General features: G+C 49.7%; 1 protein-coding gene across 1 annotated transcript in view; it reads left to right on the forward strand.

Annotated features, from left to right (window-relative positions):
* The window catches only part of ARID3C (AT-rich interaction domain 3C), a 116,439-nt gene extending 107,605 nt beyond the window's left edge, over positions 1-8,834 (forward strand). The window contains exons 5-8 of the mRNA XM_079994921.1: positions 587-831; positions 2,790-3,059; positions 6,766-6,855; positions 7,861-8,834. Of these exons, the coding sequence (XP_079851047.1) occupies positions 587-831; positions 2,790-3,059; positions 6,766-6,855; positions 7,861-7,997 (742 nt within the window). The 3' untranslated portion in view covers positions 7,998-8,834. The remainder of the gene's footprint in view (positions 1-586; positions 832-2,789; positions 3,060-6,765; positions 6,856-7,860) is intronic.
* Positions 8,835-18,737: the final 9,903 nt, after the last annotated feature.

Raw genomic sequence — 18,737 nt, forward strand, 5'->3', positions numbered from 1 at the left:
ACAAATTTAAAACACTTAATTGATGCTACAAAAAAACCAGCATAAAATACGGTATAAAACGTGAATAAAAATAAATTCAGAAATCAGAAATCAATTTAGGGGGGAAATCCATCCAATAAACATTAGATGATCCCCAGGGCTAGCTGGCTGAATTAGTCCTATTTGGGCCAGTGAGGAGACCAGGGAGGAATTAGCTGTGGGATCCCAGAGCGGGTAATCCTTCATAAAAAGGGGAGGGGGAGGCAAGGAAAGAGAATAAAAGATCAGGCTGAATTCAAATTAAAGGCCAGGCGGAATAGCTCTGTCTTACAGGCCCTGCAGAAGGAAGTTCAATCCTGCAGGGCCCTGGTCTCCTGGGACAGAGCATTCCACCAGGTTGGAGCCACCACTGAGAAGGCCCTGTCCCTTGTGGAGGATAATCTGACTTCCTTAGTGGGTAGTGGGTGAGTTGGGGGTGAGTTTATGAAACCGAAGGGAGGGGGTTGCCTGAAGCAAGTTTGAGAACCGCGACCCTGGCACTCTAACCACTACCCCGCGCTTCCTCTCTCCCTTTCTGCCTCCCTTTCTGCCTCCCTCCGCATGCCAGGTACATGAAATACCTCTATCCCTACGAGTGTGAGAAGCGGGCGCTCAGCTCCCCTGGCGAACTGCAGGCCGCCATTGACAGCAACCGGAGGGAAGGGAGACGGCAAGCCTTTGGGACCACGCTCTTCAACTACTCTCCGGTGGGGACGCCGGGGGTCCTGGCCTCGCCCAAGATACCGCTGCCCTCCCTCACCATCTCTGCGCACAACTGCAGCCAGATCAACCAGGTGCACACCATCAAGAAAGGTGAGGCAGTTGGAGATAACTCCGACTGAAATTCACAGGTGTCAAAAAAGGTGATTTACCATATTTTCCCATCTATAAGATAATAAAAATCATAATGTTCAGGGAAGTTTTTAATCTGTGATATTTTAGTGTATTTTTTGTTTTTATGGAAGCCGCCCAGAGTGGCTGGGGAAACCCAGCCAGATGGGCGGGGTACAAATAATAAATTATTATTAATATAATATAATATAAAATATAATATAATATAATATAATATAATATAATATAATATAATATATTTATACCCCACCCATCTGGCTGGGTTTCCCCAGCCACTCTGGGCAGCTTCCAACAGAACACTAAAATACAATAACCTATTAAACATTAAAAGCTTCCCTAAACAGGGCTGCCTTCGGATGTCTTCTAAAAGTCTGGTAGTTGTTGTTCTCTTTGACATCTGGTGGGAGGGCGTTCCACAGGGAGGGCGCCACTACCGAGAAGGCCCTCTGCCTGGTTCCCTGTAACCTCACTTCTCACAGGGAGGGAACCGCCCGAAGGCCCTCGGTGCTGGACCTCAGTGTCCGGGCAGAATGATGGGGATGGAGACGCTCCTTCAGGTATTCTGGACCAAGGCTGTTTTGGCTTTAAAGGTCAGTACCAACACTTTGAATTGTGCTTGGAAACGTACTGGGAGCCAATGTAGGTCTTTCAAGACCGGTGTTATGTGGTCTCGGCGGCCGCTCCCAGTCACCAGTCTAGCTGACGCATTTTGTATTAGTTGTAGTTTCCGGGTCACCTTCAAAGGCAGCCCCACGTAGAGCGCATGCCAGTAGTCCAAGCAGGAGATAATTAGAGCATCACTCTGGCGAGACAGTCCGCGGGCAGGAAGGGTCTCAGCCTGTGTACCAGATGGAGCTGGTAGACAGCTGCCCTGGACACAGAATTGACTGGCACCTCCATGGACAGCTGTGAGTCTAGAATGGCTCCCAGGTTGCGCACCTGGTCCTTCAGGGGCACAGTTACCCCATTCAGGACCAGGGAGTCCTCCACACCCACCCACCCCCTGTCCCCCAAAAACAGTACTTCTGTCTTGTCAGGATTCAACCTCAATCTGTTGGCCACCATCCATCTTCCAGCCGCCTCCAGACACTCACACAGGACCTTCACTGCCTTCACTGGCTCTGATTTGAAAAAGAGGTAGAGCTGGGTATCATCTGCATATTGATGGACACCCAGCCCAAACCCCCTGATGATCTCTCCCAGCGGCAGCATGTAGATGTTGAAAAGCATGGGGGAGAGGACAGAACCCTGAGGCACCCCACAAGTGAGAGCCCAGGGGTCTGAACACTCATCCCCCACCACCACTTTCTGAACACAGCCCAGGAGGAAGGAGCAGAACCACTCTGGTACCCCATAATTAAATACAATATACTCCCATAGAGACTACCTTACACTGCGTTTAAAACCAAAATCGCATTTGGCTAGAAACTGTTTCTCAGGCGGCTAGTCCTAATCTTTATAACCCTATACCTTCTTCCAGAAGGCAGAAGCTGAAAGAGATCATTTCCGGGGTGCGCACTATCCTGCGCTATCCCTGCAGCTTTCTTAGGGCACCTGGAAGCATAGATTTGATCCAAGGTGGGAAGAGCGCACCCAATTATTCTCTCCGCAGACTTTACAACCCTGGACAGCATAGTTTTCCCCCTGCCTGTGCAGTTCCCAAACCACACACACAGACCATAAGTTAATACACTCTCAACGGTACAATGGTAAAATGCCATCAACAGGTCCTTGGAGAGATTGTTTTTCTGGAGGATTCTCAGAAAATATCACCTCTGCGGTGCTCAGGTCTTTGCTGTTTTCTCCCCAGGTTAGGTCATCCTTGTATTCCAGGGGTTGGACTGAATGGCCTTTGGGGGTCCCTCGCAATTCTTCCGCTCTGCAATTCCTCCCCCCTCTCTTTTCTCCTCCCCCTCCAGAGGAGAGCATCCTTTCCTCCGCGGTCCCCAGCCGCCTGGCCATCCCAGTCAGCTTAGCCGGGCACCATTTGGTGGCTGCGCAAGCGGCTGCGTCTCAGGCGGCCGCCCTGGAGCAGCTGCGGGAGAAGCTGGAGGGGGGCGAGCCCCCCGAGAAGAAGATGGCCCTGGTGGCCGAGGAGCAGCAGCGCCTGGTGCAGCACGCCCTACAGCAGAACCTCCTGGCCATGGCGTCGCAGTTCCCGGTCAACATCAAGATCAACAACCGCGGAGGTGAGAGCCATTCCTTGCGTGTTTGGGTCGCAAAGGGTGTCCGCAAACCCGTGCTCTTCCCAGGGAACTCTGGGAAGTGTAGTTTTGTGCCAGGAGGATGACACGTCTCGGGAACCTCTCCCCAAACTACAGTTCCCAGGAATCTCTGGGGCAGCGCAGCCAGAGAGGGCAGTGTCCAGAGCATAATAAGGGATCAGCAGCCTCACCTGTCCCAGGGACAGTCTACGGGATATCTAACAATCCGGGATAGCAGTGGGAAACGGCACTGGAATAAGGGAATTTCCCGCAAAAAAAGGGAAGGTTGACAGCTATGGTCCAGAGGTGACTGGGATCTATAGCTGTCGTCATCATCCATTGTATTACCTGCTCTCCAGCAGCATGTTCCAGGGATGGTTGCAAGAATTGGAAAAGCAGATTGCTGTCATCAGAGCAGGCCCTGAAAATAATAATTAATAATAATAATAATAATAATTTTTATTTATACCCCGCCCTCCCCAGCCAAGACCAGGCTCAGGGCGGCTGACACTAGGTATAAAACAATTGATTGAAATACAACTTAAAAACAAGATTAAGATACAGCATTAAAAGGCGGCCTCATTTCAGTAGGAACTCAAGTCAAAAACTTTTTGGGGGATGAAAACGTCAAGTCTTCACCAAGGCCAACTATCCAGACTGGTCCTACGTGGGCCAGAAAAAAGCCAGGGAAGTCCCCAAATAGGAGTTCCATCACAGAAGGAGAAAGGAAAGAGGGGAAGGGGATCAAGTTGATTCCAAGCCAAAGGCCAGGCGGAACAACTCTGTCTTACAGGCCCTGAAGAAAGAAATCAGATCCTGCAGGGCCCTGGTCTCATGAGGCAGAGCGTTCCACCAGGCCGGGGCCAGAGCTGAAAAGGCCCTGGCTCTGCTCGAAGCCAATCTAACTTCCTTAGGGCCCGGGACCACTAGGGTGTTGCTATTTATGGACCTTGAGGCTCTCCGTGGGGCAGACCGGGAGAGGCGGTCCCGTACGTACGAGGGCCCTAGGCCTGTACAGTTTTCCACACCTGTTGGGGGTCAAGGGCCAAGGCAGAGGGGGTGCGTCTTCAGCATTTGTGGAAAACTGTACAGAAACACACACCTCTGGTGTTCTACAGTTCCACAGCTTAGGGGCAGTCACAGAAAAGGCCCTTCTGCAAGCAAAAAAATAAAAAATACTTTGGCAGAACTACCAAGAAAGGATTCTTTTTTTCTGATCTTGCAGTATCATAGAGTTGTAGAGTTTGAAGGGACCCCGGGACATCTAGTTCTTGAGCTGAGATTCCTCCATTGCAGCGGTTTGGACTAGATGGCCTTTGGGGGTTCCTCACAACTCTGCAATTCTAGGATTCTTTGACTTTGGAGAAACACTTTTGCACCCCAGTGAATGTGTCTGGGTAGGAACGGGTGTGGAGAAATTAGTAAGTTAAGAAAGCAGGTGAAATCGTGCAGGAAGGGAACTTGCACACTTTATTTTGCCAGTTGATTTGGATAGGGTGGAAGTGAACTGTGCTTCCGGAGAGCAGGGCCATCGCTGACAGTGCTGGGGAGGTTATTCTGGGGGTCCGTTCATCCAAGAAACAGACTCCTTTCAGCAAGGATCTATAAAACAGAGCACACATGCTAGAATCAACTTTGCAAAAATGATGTTTCTTGAGGACTCTCAGCTCCCGTTGTTAAGCTACTTCAAGCCTCTTCAAAGCGCTTCATAGCCATTATTGTGCAAGGTAGATCAGTATTACCCCCATATGGTAGGTGAAGAAAGATTACTTCCTTATTTACCTATATCACAAAATTTACCCACCGCTTGCTTGTGGAAACCTCCTGCCCAAAGCGGTTTACAGTGGTACCTCGGGTTACATACGCTTCAGGTTACATACGCTTCAGGTTACACACTCTGCTAACTCAGAAATAGTGCTTCAAGTTAAGAACTTTGCTTCAGGATAAGAATAGAAATAGGGCTCCGGTGGCACAGCGGCAGCAGGAGGCCCCATTAGCTAAAGTGGTGCTTCAGGTTAAGAACGGTTTCAGGTTAAGAACAGAGCTCCAGAACGAATAAGTACTTAACCTGAGGTACCACTGTACCAAAAAGACAAAACTATACAATTATTGCAGAGAAAAATGAACGACAACGATTTAAAACTTCTGAGATCAGGCAGGAACCATTCTACGTATGTGGTGGGAGTGCAAAGAGATAGTGGGATTCTGGGAAAATATCTGTAACGAACTGAAAAAGATGTTTAGATTTTCATTTAGGGGAAAAAACCAGAATCCTTTCTCCTAGGAATTATGTCAGAGGAAATAAAAAGAACGGTCAGAGCAATATTTATGTATGCAACTACGGTGGCAAGGTTATTGACAGCCAAAAATTGGAAAAGCAGCAGTGTCCCAACTAAAACAAACTGGTTATCTAAAATGATGGAATACTTCCATATTGCCGAACTAACAGGGAGGATAAGAGGAGATATGGTACAAAACGTGAATAGGGAGTGGGCTATCTTTAAGGAATACATCAAAAATTATGTGGAAAAAGTAGAATTTCTGACAGATACTGAGTGAATCCAGAAAATGACGAGAGTGAAAGGAGAGCAAAGTCAAGATAGAAGAAGAGATTAAAAAAATAATGAGATGTGTTTAAGCTAGTTGGAAAAATAAAGTAGCTTAACAAGAACGGCTGGAAGTCAAGTCACTTGGTGTGGGGTAGTTGTGTAGGTATGTTGATATAGGTAGGTATTATATAGAGTAATGTAGGTATGTTTTTATGGACGTGGGTGGCGCTGTGGGTTAAACCACAGTGCCTAGGACTTGCTGATCAGAAGGTCGGCGGTTCGAATCCCCACGACGGGGTGAGCTCCCGTTGCTCGGTCCCTGCTCCTGCCAACCTAGCAGTTTGAAAGCACGTCAAAGTGCAAGTAGATAAATAGGTACCGCTCCAGCGGGAAGGTAAACGGGGTTTCCGTGCGCTGCTCTGGTTTGCCAGAAGCGGCTTAGTCCTGCTGGCCACATGACCCGGAAGCTGTACGCCGGCTCCCTCAGCCGATAAAGCGAGATGAGCGCCACAACCCCAGAATCGTCTGCGACTGGACCTAATGGTCAGGGGTCCCTTTACCTTTACCTAGGTATGTTTTATGTTATGAAAATAAGGTAGTGTGTTGCGTATGTGTATTGTGTTACCTCGGGTTACATACGCTTCAGGTTACAGACTCCACTAACCCCGAAATAGTGCTTCAGGTTAAGAACTTTGCTTCAAGATAAGAACAGAAATTGTGCTCCGGCGGCGTGGCAGCAGCAGGAGGCCCCATTAGCTAAAGTGGTGCTTCAGGTTAAGAACAGTTTCAGGTTAAGAACGGGCCTCCGGAACGAATTAAGTACTTAACCCGAGGTACCACTGTATATGTATGTGTTATATATGTTAATTAAAAAATTAAGGGGGGAAAACTTCTGAGATGGGTGAGTAAGGCTGACTTAGTGGCAGAGGTGAGATTTGAACCCAGGGCTTCTGGGTTTGCAGAAGAGTCTCTGAGCCGCTTTGCTGCAGGGAATGAGCTGTGAGCTGCCGGCGCGTCTCACTTTGATGAGCAGCCGCCAGTCAAACGGTGGGCTTGGGTTGTGCAAAGCTGGCTCTGGGTTCCATCCTTCCCGCCTCTCCCTCCTGAAATCCCTCTATCGGCATTTTCTTCTCCCCTTCCAGATGACAGACAGGAGGCTGCATTGAACCTGTCCAGCAATGGCATTAGCAGTATCAACATGTCAATAGAAATAAATGGAGTTGTCTACACAGGTAAATAGAAAGGGGGGGCTGCTTCACCCGTGTAATTGCAGCCGGGAAATCCAATAAGTTATAGCTGTGGCCCGGCTGACGACCTTTCCCTCCGACCCTGATGTCTTTGCTACGATAAAATCCATCATCGTGAAGTCGCGGGGCCTGCGGTGTGCAAGAGACTGTCCTTTGCCCAGGTAGGGAGGGGCAAGAATGCATGCGAGGAATGCCAGGCACCCAGCTGGCAATTTTGGACAGGTTGTGCATGAATGTCCCTCAGATTTGGGTGCCCTGGCATGTCACGCTCACCTGGGGTTCTCCTGCGCTCACCTGCTTGTCCGGCCTCTCCGGCAGAAACCTGCCTTTCTCCGTTTTGTAAATAATACGAAAAGTCAAGTTTCTAGCCCTTATGGCTTGCAGAGACTGAGCTGAGGACGAGGGCAGTGCAGGAGCCTTCTGGGCAGTGACTGGGCACCAATGTGCCCTAGATTTGCTACTTACCTGTCTGCTTTTCAGCTGTGATCTCTTAGGTAGAAACCTAATGTTGGCAGATTCAGGCATATAAATGATTTTAAGTGATATCAAACAAACTCAAGAGCAGGGCTGAAACGCTTCCTTGAGTTTACAAAAAAGGTATGAAAACCTCAATGACAAGTTTTAAACATAGCCCTATTTAAGAGAACATTATAAACCTGAAATGAATTTAAATGATTTCCAGCAAACTCAAAACATTTTAGCACTGCTCTTGAGTTTGTTTGATATCACTTAAAATCATTTCAGGTTTATAATTTCTTTTATTTTCTTCTGAGGAAACGGATTAGTTCACTGAAACGAGTTTTGTAGCTGGCATCTCGTTAAGTCTTTGTTGAATTCTAGGTTAATCTTTCCTTTATTTTTTTAATTTTTTTTTTATTTAATTCAATTCTGTAGTCGATTATTTCTCGTTTCAGGGATTTTGTTTTGTGTAAGGACCTCCTCTGCAGCAGATGGGAACCGCTGTAACCTTGGCCTCTCTTCTCCCGACAGGTGTGCTGTTTGCCCGGAGGTCTGGCGTCACCGGAAGCACCCCGAGTGCCCACAGCCACAGCAGCCCCGTGACCTCGCAGAGCCAGCTGCTGTCCACGGCGCCACGGGGCCACACTCCGGCCAGCACTTCGCCGTGAGGGGAGACGTCCCGAGAGCCTCCTGCCTCCACCCCTCGACCTGGTGACCTCGGGCGGCAGAGACAACGCCACAGTTGCCCTGTGCCAGGGCCCAGCAGAGGGCACCCAGGGTTGCGGCTGAGTGGGGCTGGGTGCTGCAGCCCCATCCTTTCCTGGGGGGTGGGATTTCCGGGCAGGATGGAACGAGACGCTTGAGCAGAGAGCTTTGGAGAGGACTTGAGGGGACTTGGAGAAGGAGGAGGAGGTTGGGGAGACCTCGAGGCCGGACTCTGGACTCTGGAGAAGACTCGGCGGCGGGTACGGGTGCTTCTTGCATCCGCTCCCCTCCCCTGTCAAACACGCACAGTTGTATACCCAGCACAAGCATGCTGTTCGCACACACAACACCTCACATCTTCGACAGGACATTGCTCAGGGCTGGGCAGCCCTCGTGAGACCGAGGCCTCGCTCTCGCCTGCCCCATGCCAGGCTGGGGGATGCCAGGGGCAGAGGTGGGTGGGGCCTCAGCGCTGCTGGGCATCATTCCAGGCACACAGGTGCCAGAGGTCTCTGCGCCCACGTGCGGGTGAGAAAAGAGGCATCGCCAGGCACTCAAGGGGGACATGGAGCAGAACTGGCTAGGGGAGAGTCTCAGGGGCCAGGGAGAGAGGCTCAGGAGGGTGGATTTGGCCCCCAAGGCCTGGTCCGCCTCACCCTGGACATTCTCTCTCTCACACACAGTGGCCCTCCTCTCCCTTCCGTTGACGCGGTCTCTTGCCCTTTCCAAACCACAACTGTGGGGCATCAAAAGCACTTGGGGGAGATGCGAGGTGCGCAGAACCCCAAGCCTGGCATTGAGTTTAGCGATAGCAAAAAGGGAAGGGGGTGGATGTGGGAGAGGAAGCCAAAGGGATGGAGGCCGAGGTGGCAGGAGAAGGTGGCATGGAATCAAAGAACGGGCAGGCGAGGTGGGTGATGGAAGTGGAGCATTTCAGGAATAAGACAGCAGCTTCCAGGGTTGGGGCTATAGATGAGTTGCACTTGATTGTAGAAATTGCTTTTTCTCGCCCCCCCGCCGCTGTGGCACCCAACGCTTCCCCAAACGCGGTACCCTCTGCAAGGTGCCTTGGCGATGCCCCCTGGTCCCTTCCATCCCTTCCCCTCCTTGCTTTGCCAGCCCAACACGGGTGCCTCTCCTTTCCCCTCGTGCAACGCGCCCTCCGTCGGGGAGCAAGCCCGGCACACGGGCCGACGAGTAGCTGACCTTGGCGCACTTTCCTCGTCGCCACCCTTGGGGAGCTGGTTGGGGACAGGCTGGGTTTCCCTCTCCCCCTGGTTAGGCTGCCATCGGGGGTGGGGAGCAGGGGTGGGTTGGGTTGGGGGGGCAATCCTTTGGAATCACTGGAGGGGTGGGGGTCCGGGTGGGGTGTCGGGGAATCTCTTTTTGCGACCATGCAAGGTTTATAGAGACGTACCAAAGAAGGGATCGAGTTCATCTACCTCATGTTCTTTTGAAAAATGTGCCAACGGGGGGAAGTGGGGGTGGGTTTGGGGAGAGGCAGGCCAGACAAGCTGGTGACTCGGCCTGCTTCCGCTGCCACTGATTCTGCAGCCGACGGGAGCTTGGCTTTGGGTTTGTTTTGAAACAATCCTGTGCTTTTGACCAAAGAAACTCTCCTCTTCCCTGCTGAGCCACTTGCTGCAGGAGATTTCATCTTCCCAGACGGACGCTGCCTCCGGAAAAGGACCTTTCAGGACTCTCTGGGAAATGCGGACATGGGCAGAGGATGGGACAGCGGGTGGCGTGACTGTTTTTAAGCTCTTCTACCAAAGATGGGATTCATTTGGGCACTTGGGTCTTCCGCCGCGGGAATGGAGGCGGCCGGCGAGCTCATCTCTTGTCTCTCGTTTTCTGTCCTCCTTATCCTGGCAGCTCCAGACAACCCCTTTGCTCTTTGTGTCTAGGTAGTGCTTTCCCGACCCTTCCTGCTGCTACTGCTCCCTTCTGCTTCCCCCCCCTCTCCCTTTCCCCCTTCCTTGTCTGTTTTTGGAGTCGATCCAGCGCACTGAGTCGGGAGCTGGGTCCTGGCACTCAGGGGAATGAATGCAAGTACCGATGAGATGGAAATAAAAGCAGAAATACTTTTAAAAGATGCATCGGAGACGAGTGATGTTTCACAGCAACAACCTGACCCCTTCTCCCTGGTTGCCCCCCTCTCCGCCTGATCCCTTAAACTGTTGGGTGATCAGGAACCGAGAACCTGTAACCTTTGACCAGCAAAGGAGGTTCTCTACTGCCCAGCCCATGTTCAATAAATAAAAACATAAATGCTTGTAATACCATTTATTGATAGAATATGTCCCAACATTTCATGCCTGGGCGCCTTGGGGCAGCTAACTCAGGTAGCCGACGAACCTTAATGATGGGATGGAACAGAAGAGCACTTGGAAATAAAAAGGGGAGATATAAACAGCAGTGGAACTGCAGGATCCGGCCCATGCTAGAAAAATGAGTCTTTCTGCACATTGACTATCACACACACACTATGGAATTGGCCCCCGCAAAGACATGAGCTTGGGTGAATTTGAAAGAGACTGTGGTGTAACAGAGTGTCAGACTAAGGAACTGGGAGACCAGGATTGGAATATGAAGCTCACTAGGCCAGCCACCTTGGGCCAGCCACGGTCTCTCAGACAAGCCTACCTCACAGGGTTGTTGTTGCTGCGGAGATTAGAGGAGGAAAAGGAGAACTACTTGTGCCATCTTGTGCTTGGAGGAAAGGTGGGCTATACATGTGGTTTTTAAAAAGGGCTTGAGACAAATTCATGGAGGCAGCCAAGGCTTCTGGCCAGGATGGATTTGGCCCCTTTCTTAGTGCCTGCTAGACTATCACAATTAAATGTACACACAATGATGCTTCCATACCATTGTCCTGGGGTGTCATTTTCATTTATGGGTTTCCCCGTCTTTTCTTGAGCATCAGAGGTGATTTACAGCAACATCATTGCCCCTTTCCACGGCAAGTAAACAGAAAGAATGCTATTTCTCTGTGTTTCGGAGGTGGTGGCATTAAGATCACCCTGAGACTTTGGTCGCAATTCAATTCCAGGGCGGGGGGGGGGGGATCCAGAGAAAGGGCCCCTCTCCTTTCTATATTGTGCATTCCTGATTATTTGTGCTCGTGATGGTATCAGGGCTGTTATACACAATCCCCCGTTCCATTCTGTTGGCCCCTGCAAAATTTCAGGGTGGGGGAAAAACTTGTTGCCAAGTGCAAAAGCGTTTCTCTGGACAGCAATAATGCAACAAACTGAGGGAGAACCACAATGGAAACAGACTGGTGTGTGGATGGCTCGGTGTAAACCCCCAACAAGTACACAACGGTTGCATGGATGACATCTTGCACAATACACTTGCAATAAAACGCTGGTCTCTTCTGTTTGTCTTGCTGCGTTTCCCACAGATTTAGGGTCTGTTCACATTGGCAGCTTGGAATCATAGAATTGTAGATCTGGAAGGGATCTTGAGGAGCATCTAGTCTAACCCGCTGCAAAGGCAGGAATATGCAGCTGTCCCTTACAAGGCTCGAACCTGCAACCTTGGCGTTACCAACTGAGCTATTGCTGGAAGGTTCCTCTGATCCACATCAGGGTCAAACTAGACATTCTGAGAACTCAACAACACCACCACAAACTGGCTTATAAGTATTCAAACAACAAACATGCTAAGGCAAATCCCGTAATTGATCAATGTACAGTGGTACCTCGGGTTAAGTACTTAATTCGTTCTGGAGGTCCGTTCTTAACCTGAAACTGTTCTCAACCTGAAGCACCACTTTAGCTAATGGGGCTTCCTGCTGCCGCTGCACGATTTCTGTTCTCATCCTGGAGCAAAGTTCTTAACCCGAGGTACTATTTATGGGTTAGTGGAGTCTGTAACCTGAAGCATATGTAACCCGTGGTACCACTGTATACAGCTTTGTGTTTCCAACTCAAGACCCAATGAACATCTCCTCCAGTTCAATCTTTGAAAAACAGCTTTAAAAAACTTCTTCATATTCTCCAGTGTGCTACCCTTGCCGTTGTGGCGGCACGGGGTTGCTGTTCTGTGATTGGACTTATGCTACTTGTTGAACGGTTCATTTACCCAGTCTGTATGCCGTTTACTGCCTATGTAATTTGCTAAGCTAGAGTTGTACATTTATCCACTCCATGTTTACAGTATCTCCAGGCTTTGTCTTGCATGGGGCACCTTAGTATGTTTGTTGTTTGAATGGTTACAAATCTATCTCTATTCTAGCTATTATTCTAGTAAATTTGGTTTTATACTTATAAGCCAGTTTGTGGTGGTGTTGTATTATTATTGTCACCACATTTGAAACTTTGTGTATATATTCTGAGAAATCATACAAGATTTGGCTCATCTAGAATCACAGATGGGTGACCACACGACTTACTGCTCTATATACTGACTCTCGTACATTCTGCATCTTGGGAAGAAAGTGAAAGCTGCCTTATGGGGGGGGGGCAGCCCATTGTTTCACCAAGCTCAGTATTGTCGACACTGACTGACAGCAACTCTCCAGGACATGGGTAGGCAACCTAAGGCCCGGGGGCCGGATGCGGCCCATTCGCCTTCTAAATACGTGTTGTGGACAGTCCAGGAATCAGCATGTTTTTACCGTATTTTTCGCTCTATAAGACACACTTTTTCCCCTTCAAAAATTAAGGGGAAATGTGTATGCATCTTATGGAGCGAATGCAGGCTCCTTGGCTTCAGCGATAGCAACGCAAAGACTCCGAAGTGCAGAGGGAGTGCTCCATGCTACGGAGGCTTTGCGTTGCTTTCGCTGAAGCCGCCTGAAGCCCCCGGAGCGCAGGGGGAACTCCCGCTGCACTCCGGAGGCTTCAGGCAGCTATCCGCAAGCCTTCGGAGCGCAGCAGGAGTTACTGCTGCGCTTCGAAGGCTTGTGGATAGCCGCCTGCAGCCTGGAGAGTGAGAGGGGTTGGTGCATACCGATCCCTCTTGCTCTCCAGGCTTCGCTTTGCTGGAGAGGCACTGCACAGTTTTCCCTCTCTTCGCAGCGCCCCTTCAGCGAAGCGGGAGGAGAAATGGAAGGGGCTCCATTTCTCCTGCCGCTTCGCTGAAAGGGCACTGAGCAGAGAGGGGGAGAAATCCCCCCCCCGTTCTCCCCCTCTAAAACAAGGTGTGTCCTATGGTCCCGTGCATCCTATAGAGTGAAAAATACGGTACTCGAGTAGAATGTGTCCTTTTATTTAAAATGCATCTCTGGGTTATTTATGGGGCATAGGAATTTGTTCATTTTTTCCCTTCAAAATATAGTCTGGCCCCCCACAAGGTCTGAGGGACAGTGGACCGGCCCCCTGCTGAAAAAGTTTGCTGACCCCTGCTCCAGGCTTTCAGGAAGAGTCCCCCCCCCACAACCATACTTGGGGCTGCCAGTGGGATTTGAACTTGGGACTCTGAAACTGTTTATTGTTGTTTAGTCGTGTCCGCCTCTTGGTGACCCCCTGGACCAGAGCACGCCAGGCACTCCTGGCTTCCACTGCCTCCTGCAGTTTGGTCAAACTCATGCTGGTCGCTTCGAGAACACTGTCCCACCATCTCATCCTCTGTTGTCCCCTTCTCCTTGTGCCCTCCATCTTTCCCAACATCAGGGTATTTTCCAGGGAGTCTTCTCTTCTCATGAGGTGGCCAAAGTATTGGAGCCTCAGCTCCAGGATCTGTCCTTCCAGTGAGCACTCAGGGCTGTTTTCCTTCAGAATGGAGAGGTTTGATCTTCTTGCAGTCCATGGGACTCTCAAGAGTCTCCTCCAGCACCAGAATTCAAAAGCATCAATTCTTTGGCAATTAGCCTTCTTTATGGTCCAGCTCTCACTTCCATACATCACTACTGGGAAAACCATAGCTTTAACTATATGGACCTTTGTCGGCAAGGTGATGTCTCTGCTTTTTAAGATGCTGCTCTGAAACTGAGCTATGTCTAATAATACAAATTTTATTATTCGTGCCCCACCCATCTGACTGGGTTGCCCCAGCCATTCTGGGTGGCTTGCAACAAAAATAGATGAGCATAATAAAACATCAAACTTTTTTTTTAAAAAAAACAACAACCCTGGGACTGTTGCTTAGTGCACTGCCTCTCAGCTGGGAGCATTGCTAAGCACAGGCAATCTGAGATGAGCAAGTGCTTCCTTTTAAAATAAACCAGGGGATAATAATAATAATAATTTTTTATTTGTACCCCGCCCTTCCCAGTTCAGAAAACCGGGCTCAAGGCGGTTAACAACAAATGTAAAACACTTAATTGATGCAACAAAAACCAGCATAAAATACAGTATAAAACATAAATAATAATAAGTTCAGAATTCAGAAATCAATTTAGGGGGAAAATCCATCCAATAAACATTAGATGATCACCAGGGCTAGCTGGCTAAATTAGTCCTATTTGGGCCAGCGAGGAGATCAGGGGAGAATTAGCTGTGGGGTCTCAGAGCGCGTAATCTTCATAAAAAGGGGAGTGGGAGGGAAGGAAGGAAGGAAGGGGAATAAAAGATCAGGCTAAGTTCCAATTGAGTTACCTGCCTCCTCTCTGGTCTGCCCCTCCCCTTGTTCCAGCTGCATTTCTCTGTGCTGGGCCAAAAGAAGAGTCCTGCCCACCCCTGGGGTGGGGGCAGAAGTGCAAAAGTCCAGGCCTCCATTTCTCAAGTGGGAAAGCTCTGAAATCAGGGAACTGGTACATCGAAGCCGTGCCATACAATGAAACGACAGCAGAGGCAGATTGCCCCATTTAGGGCTAGCCGTAGTGTTAGGGAGAGGGGGGGCAGGAGGCTGGGGGGTGCAGGTGCTGAGGGGTTTCAGTGTCAGACCCCCCCCCAAAGTTTCCTCTTGAACCACCCCCATCCTCCTAGACAGGCAGCTTGCTGGCAGCAGAACTTACCTATTGCTGCGTGGTCTGTTCATCTCGCTTCATCACCTTCCAACATGTCCCTGGCAGCACAGCTGGGAACAAAGAGTGCAGCCTTAGAGAGAGCTGGACCATTGGTCCACATTTTATTAATTAATTTTATTAATTTTAATTAATTAATTATGATTTTACTATTTATATCCCACCCATCTGACTGGGGTGGAATCTAGACACGTATTATTATTATTTTTTTAAAAAATGCAATGAAATTGCTTTTTTAAAAAAGTTTAAAAATATATTGAATTTGCCATAAGCTCACATTTGTATAATGCACTTAAAACATAATATTATAATTATAATAATATTCTCCCAACAGAGTATTAAAAACACAATAAAAGATCAAACATTAAAAACTTCCCGAAACAGGGCTGCCTTTAGGTGTCTTCTAAAAGTCAGATTGTTGTTTATTTCCTTGACATCTGATGAGAGGGCTGGTGCCACCACTGAGAAGGCCCTCTGCCTGGTTCCCTGTAACCTCACTTCTCACAGGGAGGGAACCGCCAGAAGGCCCTCGGAGCTGGACCTCAGTGTCCAGGGTAGAGACGCTCCTTCAGGTATACTAGGCCAAGGCTGTTTAGGGCTTTCAATATCAGCACCAACACTTTGAATTGTGGCCATAAATGTGCTGGGAGCCAATGTAGGTCTTTCAGAACCGGTGTTATAAGGTCTTGGCAGCCACGTTATTTTTGCAGCTGTACAGCTTGTTGGTTTCTGCTCTCTTCACTGTGCAGCGAAAGGCTTGTCACAAGACAATGTTTACATTCCAGTCAGAGTACTGTTGGAGTTTCTCACGGGAAAGGGAGACTGGATGTGACGTACACTGGTTTCCTGTTTTTCACTGTTCACTCAGTGTGATTCTCTCCGTGCTTCAGAGGAGAGAGGATGCATTTTCTGCTCCGGCAGAGGCAAGATGTTTTTCTGTAATCTACCAGCTTTGAAATGTAAATAAAGCAATATAGAGCATGTTGGCATGTATTCCTCATCATTCCGCTGTGCACTGGACACTGCAAATCAACACAGCTGAGTCCTTGGTTGCCCCAGCCACTCTGGGTGGCTTGCAGTGTATATAAGAACAAAATAAAATATCAAACATTAAAAGGCTTTCCTATCCAGCCACAGTCCTTGAAAACACTCACTCAACCCAAGATTTTTACCGTATGTGTAGAGCCCTCCTTGCAACTCACCTGGGGGTCTTTTTCACTCTAGCGGTCAGTTAGGTTCCCCCATAATGGCTTCTTACCCATTTTTTTGTGTGGTCAGGCTGCCCTCTTACGTACATGGCACTGGCCTTACTAATAATGAGTTTTGCAGAATTTCTACCTGAGGGGAGGAAGCAGGGTCAGGGACCAGAAGGAGAGAGCGGTTTGCCAAACCTCTGTAGGGAGGATGGATGGCGGCTAACAGATTGAGGTTGAATCCTGACAAGACAGAAGTACTGTTTGGGGGGGGACAGGAGGCAGGCTGGTGTGGGTGACTCCCTGGTCCTGAATGGGGCAACTGTGCCCTGAAGGAGCAGGTGCTCAGCCTGGGAGTCATTCTGGACTCACAGCTGTCCATGAAGGCACAGGTCAATTCTGTGTCCAGGGAAGCTGTCTATCAGCTCCATCTGGTACGCAGGATGAGACCCTTCCTGCCTGCAGACTTTCTTGCCAGAGTGGTGCATGCTCTAGTTATCTCTCACTTGGACTACTGCAATGTGCTCTATGTGGGGCTGCCTTTGAAGGTGACCCGGAAACAACAACTAATCCAGAATGCGGCAGCTAGACTGGTGACTGGGAGCGGCCGCCGAGACCACATAACACCGGTCTTGAAAGACCTACACTGGCTCCCAGTACGTTTCCGACTACAATTCAAAGTGTTGGTGCTGACCTTTAAAGCCCTAAACGGCCTCAGCCCAGTATACCTGCAGGAGCGTCTCCACCCCCATCATTCAGCCCGGACACTGAGGTCCAGCGCCGACGGCCTTCGGGCGGTTCCCTCGCTGCGAGAAGACATCTGAAGGCAGCCCTGTGTAGGGAAGCTTTTAATCTTTAATAGTTTTTGTATTTTAATATTATGTTGGAAGCCGCCCAGAGTGGCTGGGGAAACCCAACCAGATGGGCGGGGTATAAATAATAAATTATTATTATTATTATTATTATTATTATTATTATTATGTCACACTCCAATGTTTCATGATCAGCAGCATTGAGGGCTGCAGCGGCGTAGCGTGGGTTGTCAGCACCCGGGGCAAGGCAAGTAATTTGTGCCCCCTAACCCGGGGCAAGGCAAGTAATTTGTGCCCCTTAACTCGGGGCAAGGCAAGTAATTTGCACCCCTAACCCCTAACCTGCCGCCGCTGCCAGCTTCTTCTTGCTGCTGCCTGGGCTGGGGTATTTATGGTAAGGTAGCCACGGTGGCGGTGGCGGGTCCGTGTCAGGTGATCTGAGGCGAGTTGCCGCTGGCGCTGCCGCCCAAACGACGCCACTTGCCTGGAGGAGGAGGAGGGCAGAGAGGCGAGGAAAATGCAACATGGCCCAGCAGCTGCAGCGGCGGCGGCAGTGGGACTGTGAGAAGGGGCTGCCTGGCGCGCCCTCCGCGGCCCTGACGCGCGGGGACCGCGGCGAGCGCTGAGAGCCGCTGCCTGCCGGACGCCTTCAGCCCGGGCACGCACACAGCTCGTCGGTTCCGCGAGACATGGGGCTCTGCTACAGCCTGCGCCCGAGGCTCTTCAGCGACTCCGGAGGTGGCGAGCGCGCCCCCCCCCAGATGTTGCGCCTGGTGCGGCCGGCCCCCCCTGCACCCCCACGCTACGCCACTGGAGGGCTGCAAGGTGGCTGTGTCAGGAGGGTGCAGCAGCATAACACTGGTCCTGAGAGATCTGCATTGATTCCCAGTACGTTTCCGAGCACAATTCAAAGTGTTGGTGTTGACCTTTAAAGCCCTAAATGGCCTCGGTCCAGTATACCTGAAGGAGCGTCTCCACCCCCATCGTTCAGCCTGGACACTGAGATCCAGTGCTGAGGGCCTTCAGGCAGTTCCCTCATTGTGAGAAGTGAGAAGTGAGGTTACAGGGAACCAGGCAGAGGGCCTTCTTGGTGGTGGCACCCGCCCTGTGGAAGGAAATTCCTTCCAGACATGAAAGAAATAAGCAGCTATCTTATCTTTAAAAGACATCTGAAGGCAGCCCTGTTTAGGGAAGTTTTTAATATTTAATGCTGTATTGCTTTTAACACTTGATTGGGAGCTGCCCAGAATGGCTGGGGAAAATCAGCCAGATGGGTGGGGTATAAATAAATTTATTATTATTATTATTATTATTATTATTATTATTATTATTATCATTATTTCTCACATCTGCCGGGGAAAAATATATCCCTCTTACAAGCACATCCCTGTTGCCTGGTTGATCTTTTACAGCAGAGATGGGGACCCTCGGCCCTCCAGCTGCTGTTGGGGTCTCACCTGCCCCAGTCAACATGGCCAACGGCCACACATGAGGCAGAAACAGTTGCAAGCTTTAAAGTTGGTAAGAACAACAGACTCTTAATCTCAGACTTGTGGAATCGAGCCCCATTTTGGGGGAAAAGATTCCTGCATTGCAGCGGACTCGAAAAGATGATGCTCGTGGTCCCTTCAGATTCAATGATTCTATAAATTGAAGACACCTATCTATTTAAGCATACATTTCCGGCCTTATAAGATTCACCACATTGTTCTGTTTTATTACCGTATTTACTGATACAGTATTTAAGTGCATAAAGTGCATTAGGACGCGGGTGGCGCTGTGGGT

Source organism: Podarcis cretensis, assembly GCF_951804945.1.
Source record: "Podarcis cretensis genome assembly, chromosome: 11".
NCBI classification, from domain to species: domain Eukaryota; kingdom Metazoa; phylum Chordata; class Lepidosauria; order Squamata; family Lacertidae; genus Podarcis; species Podarcis cretensis.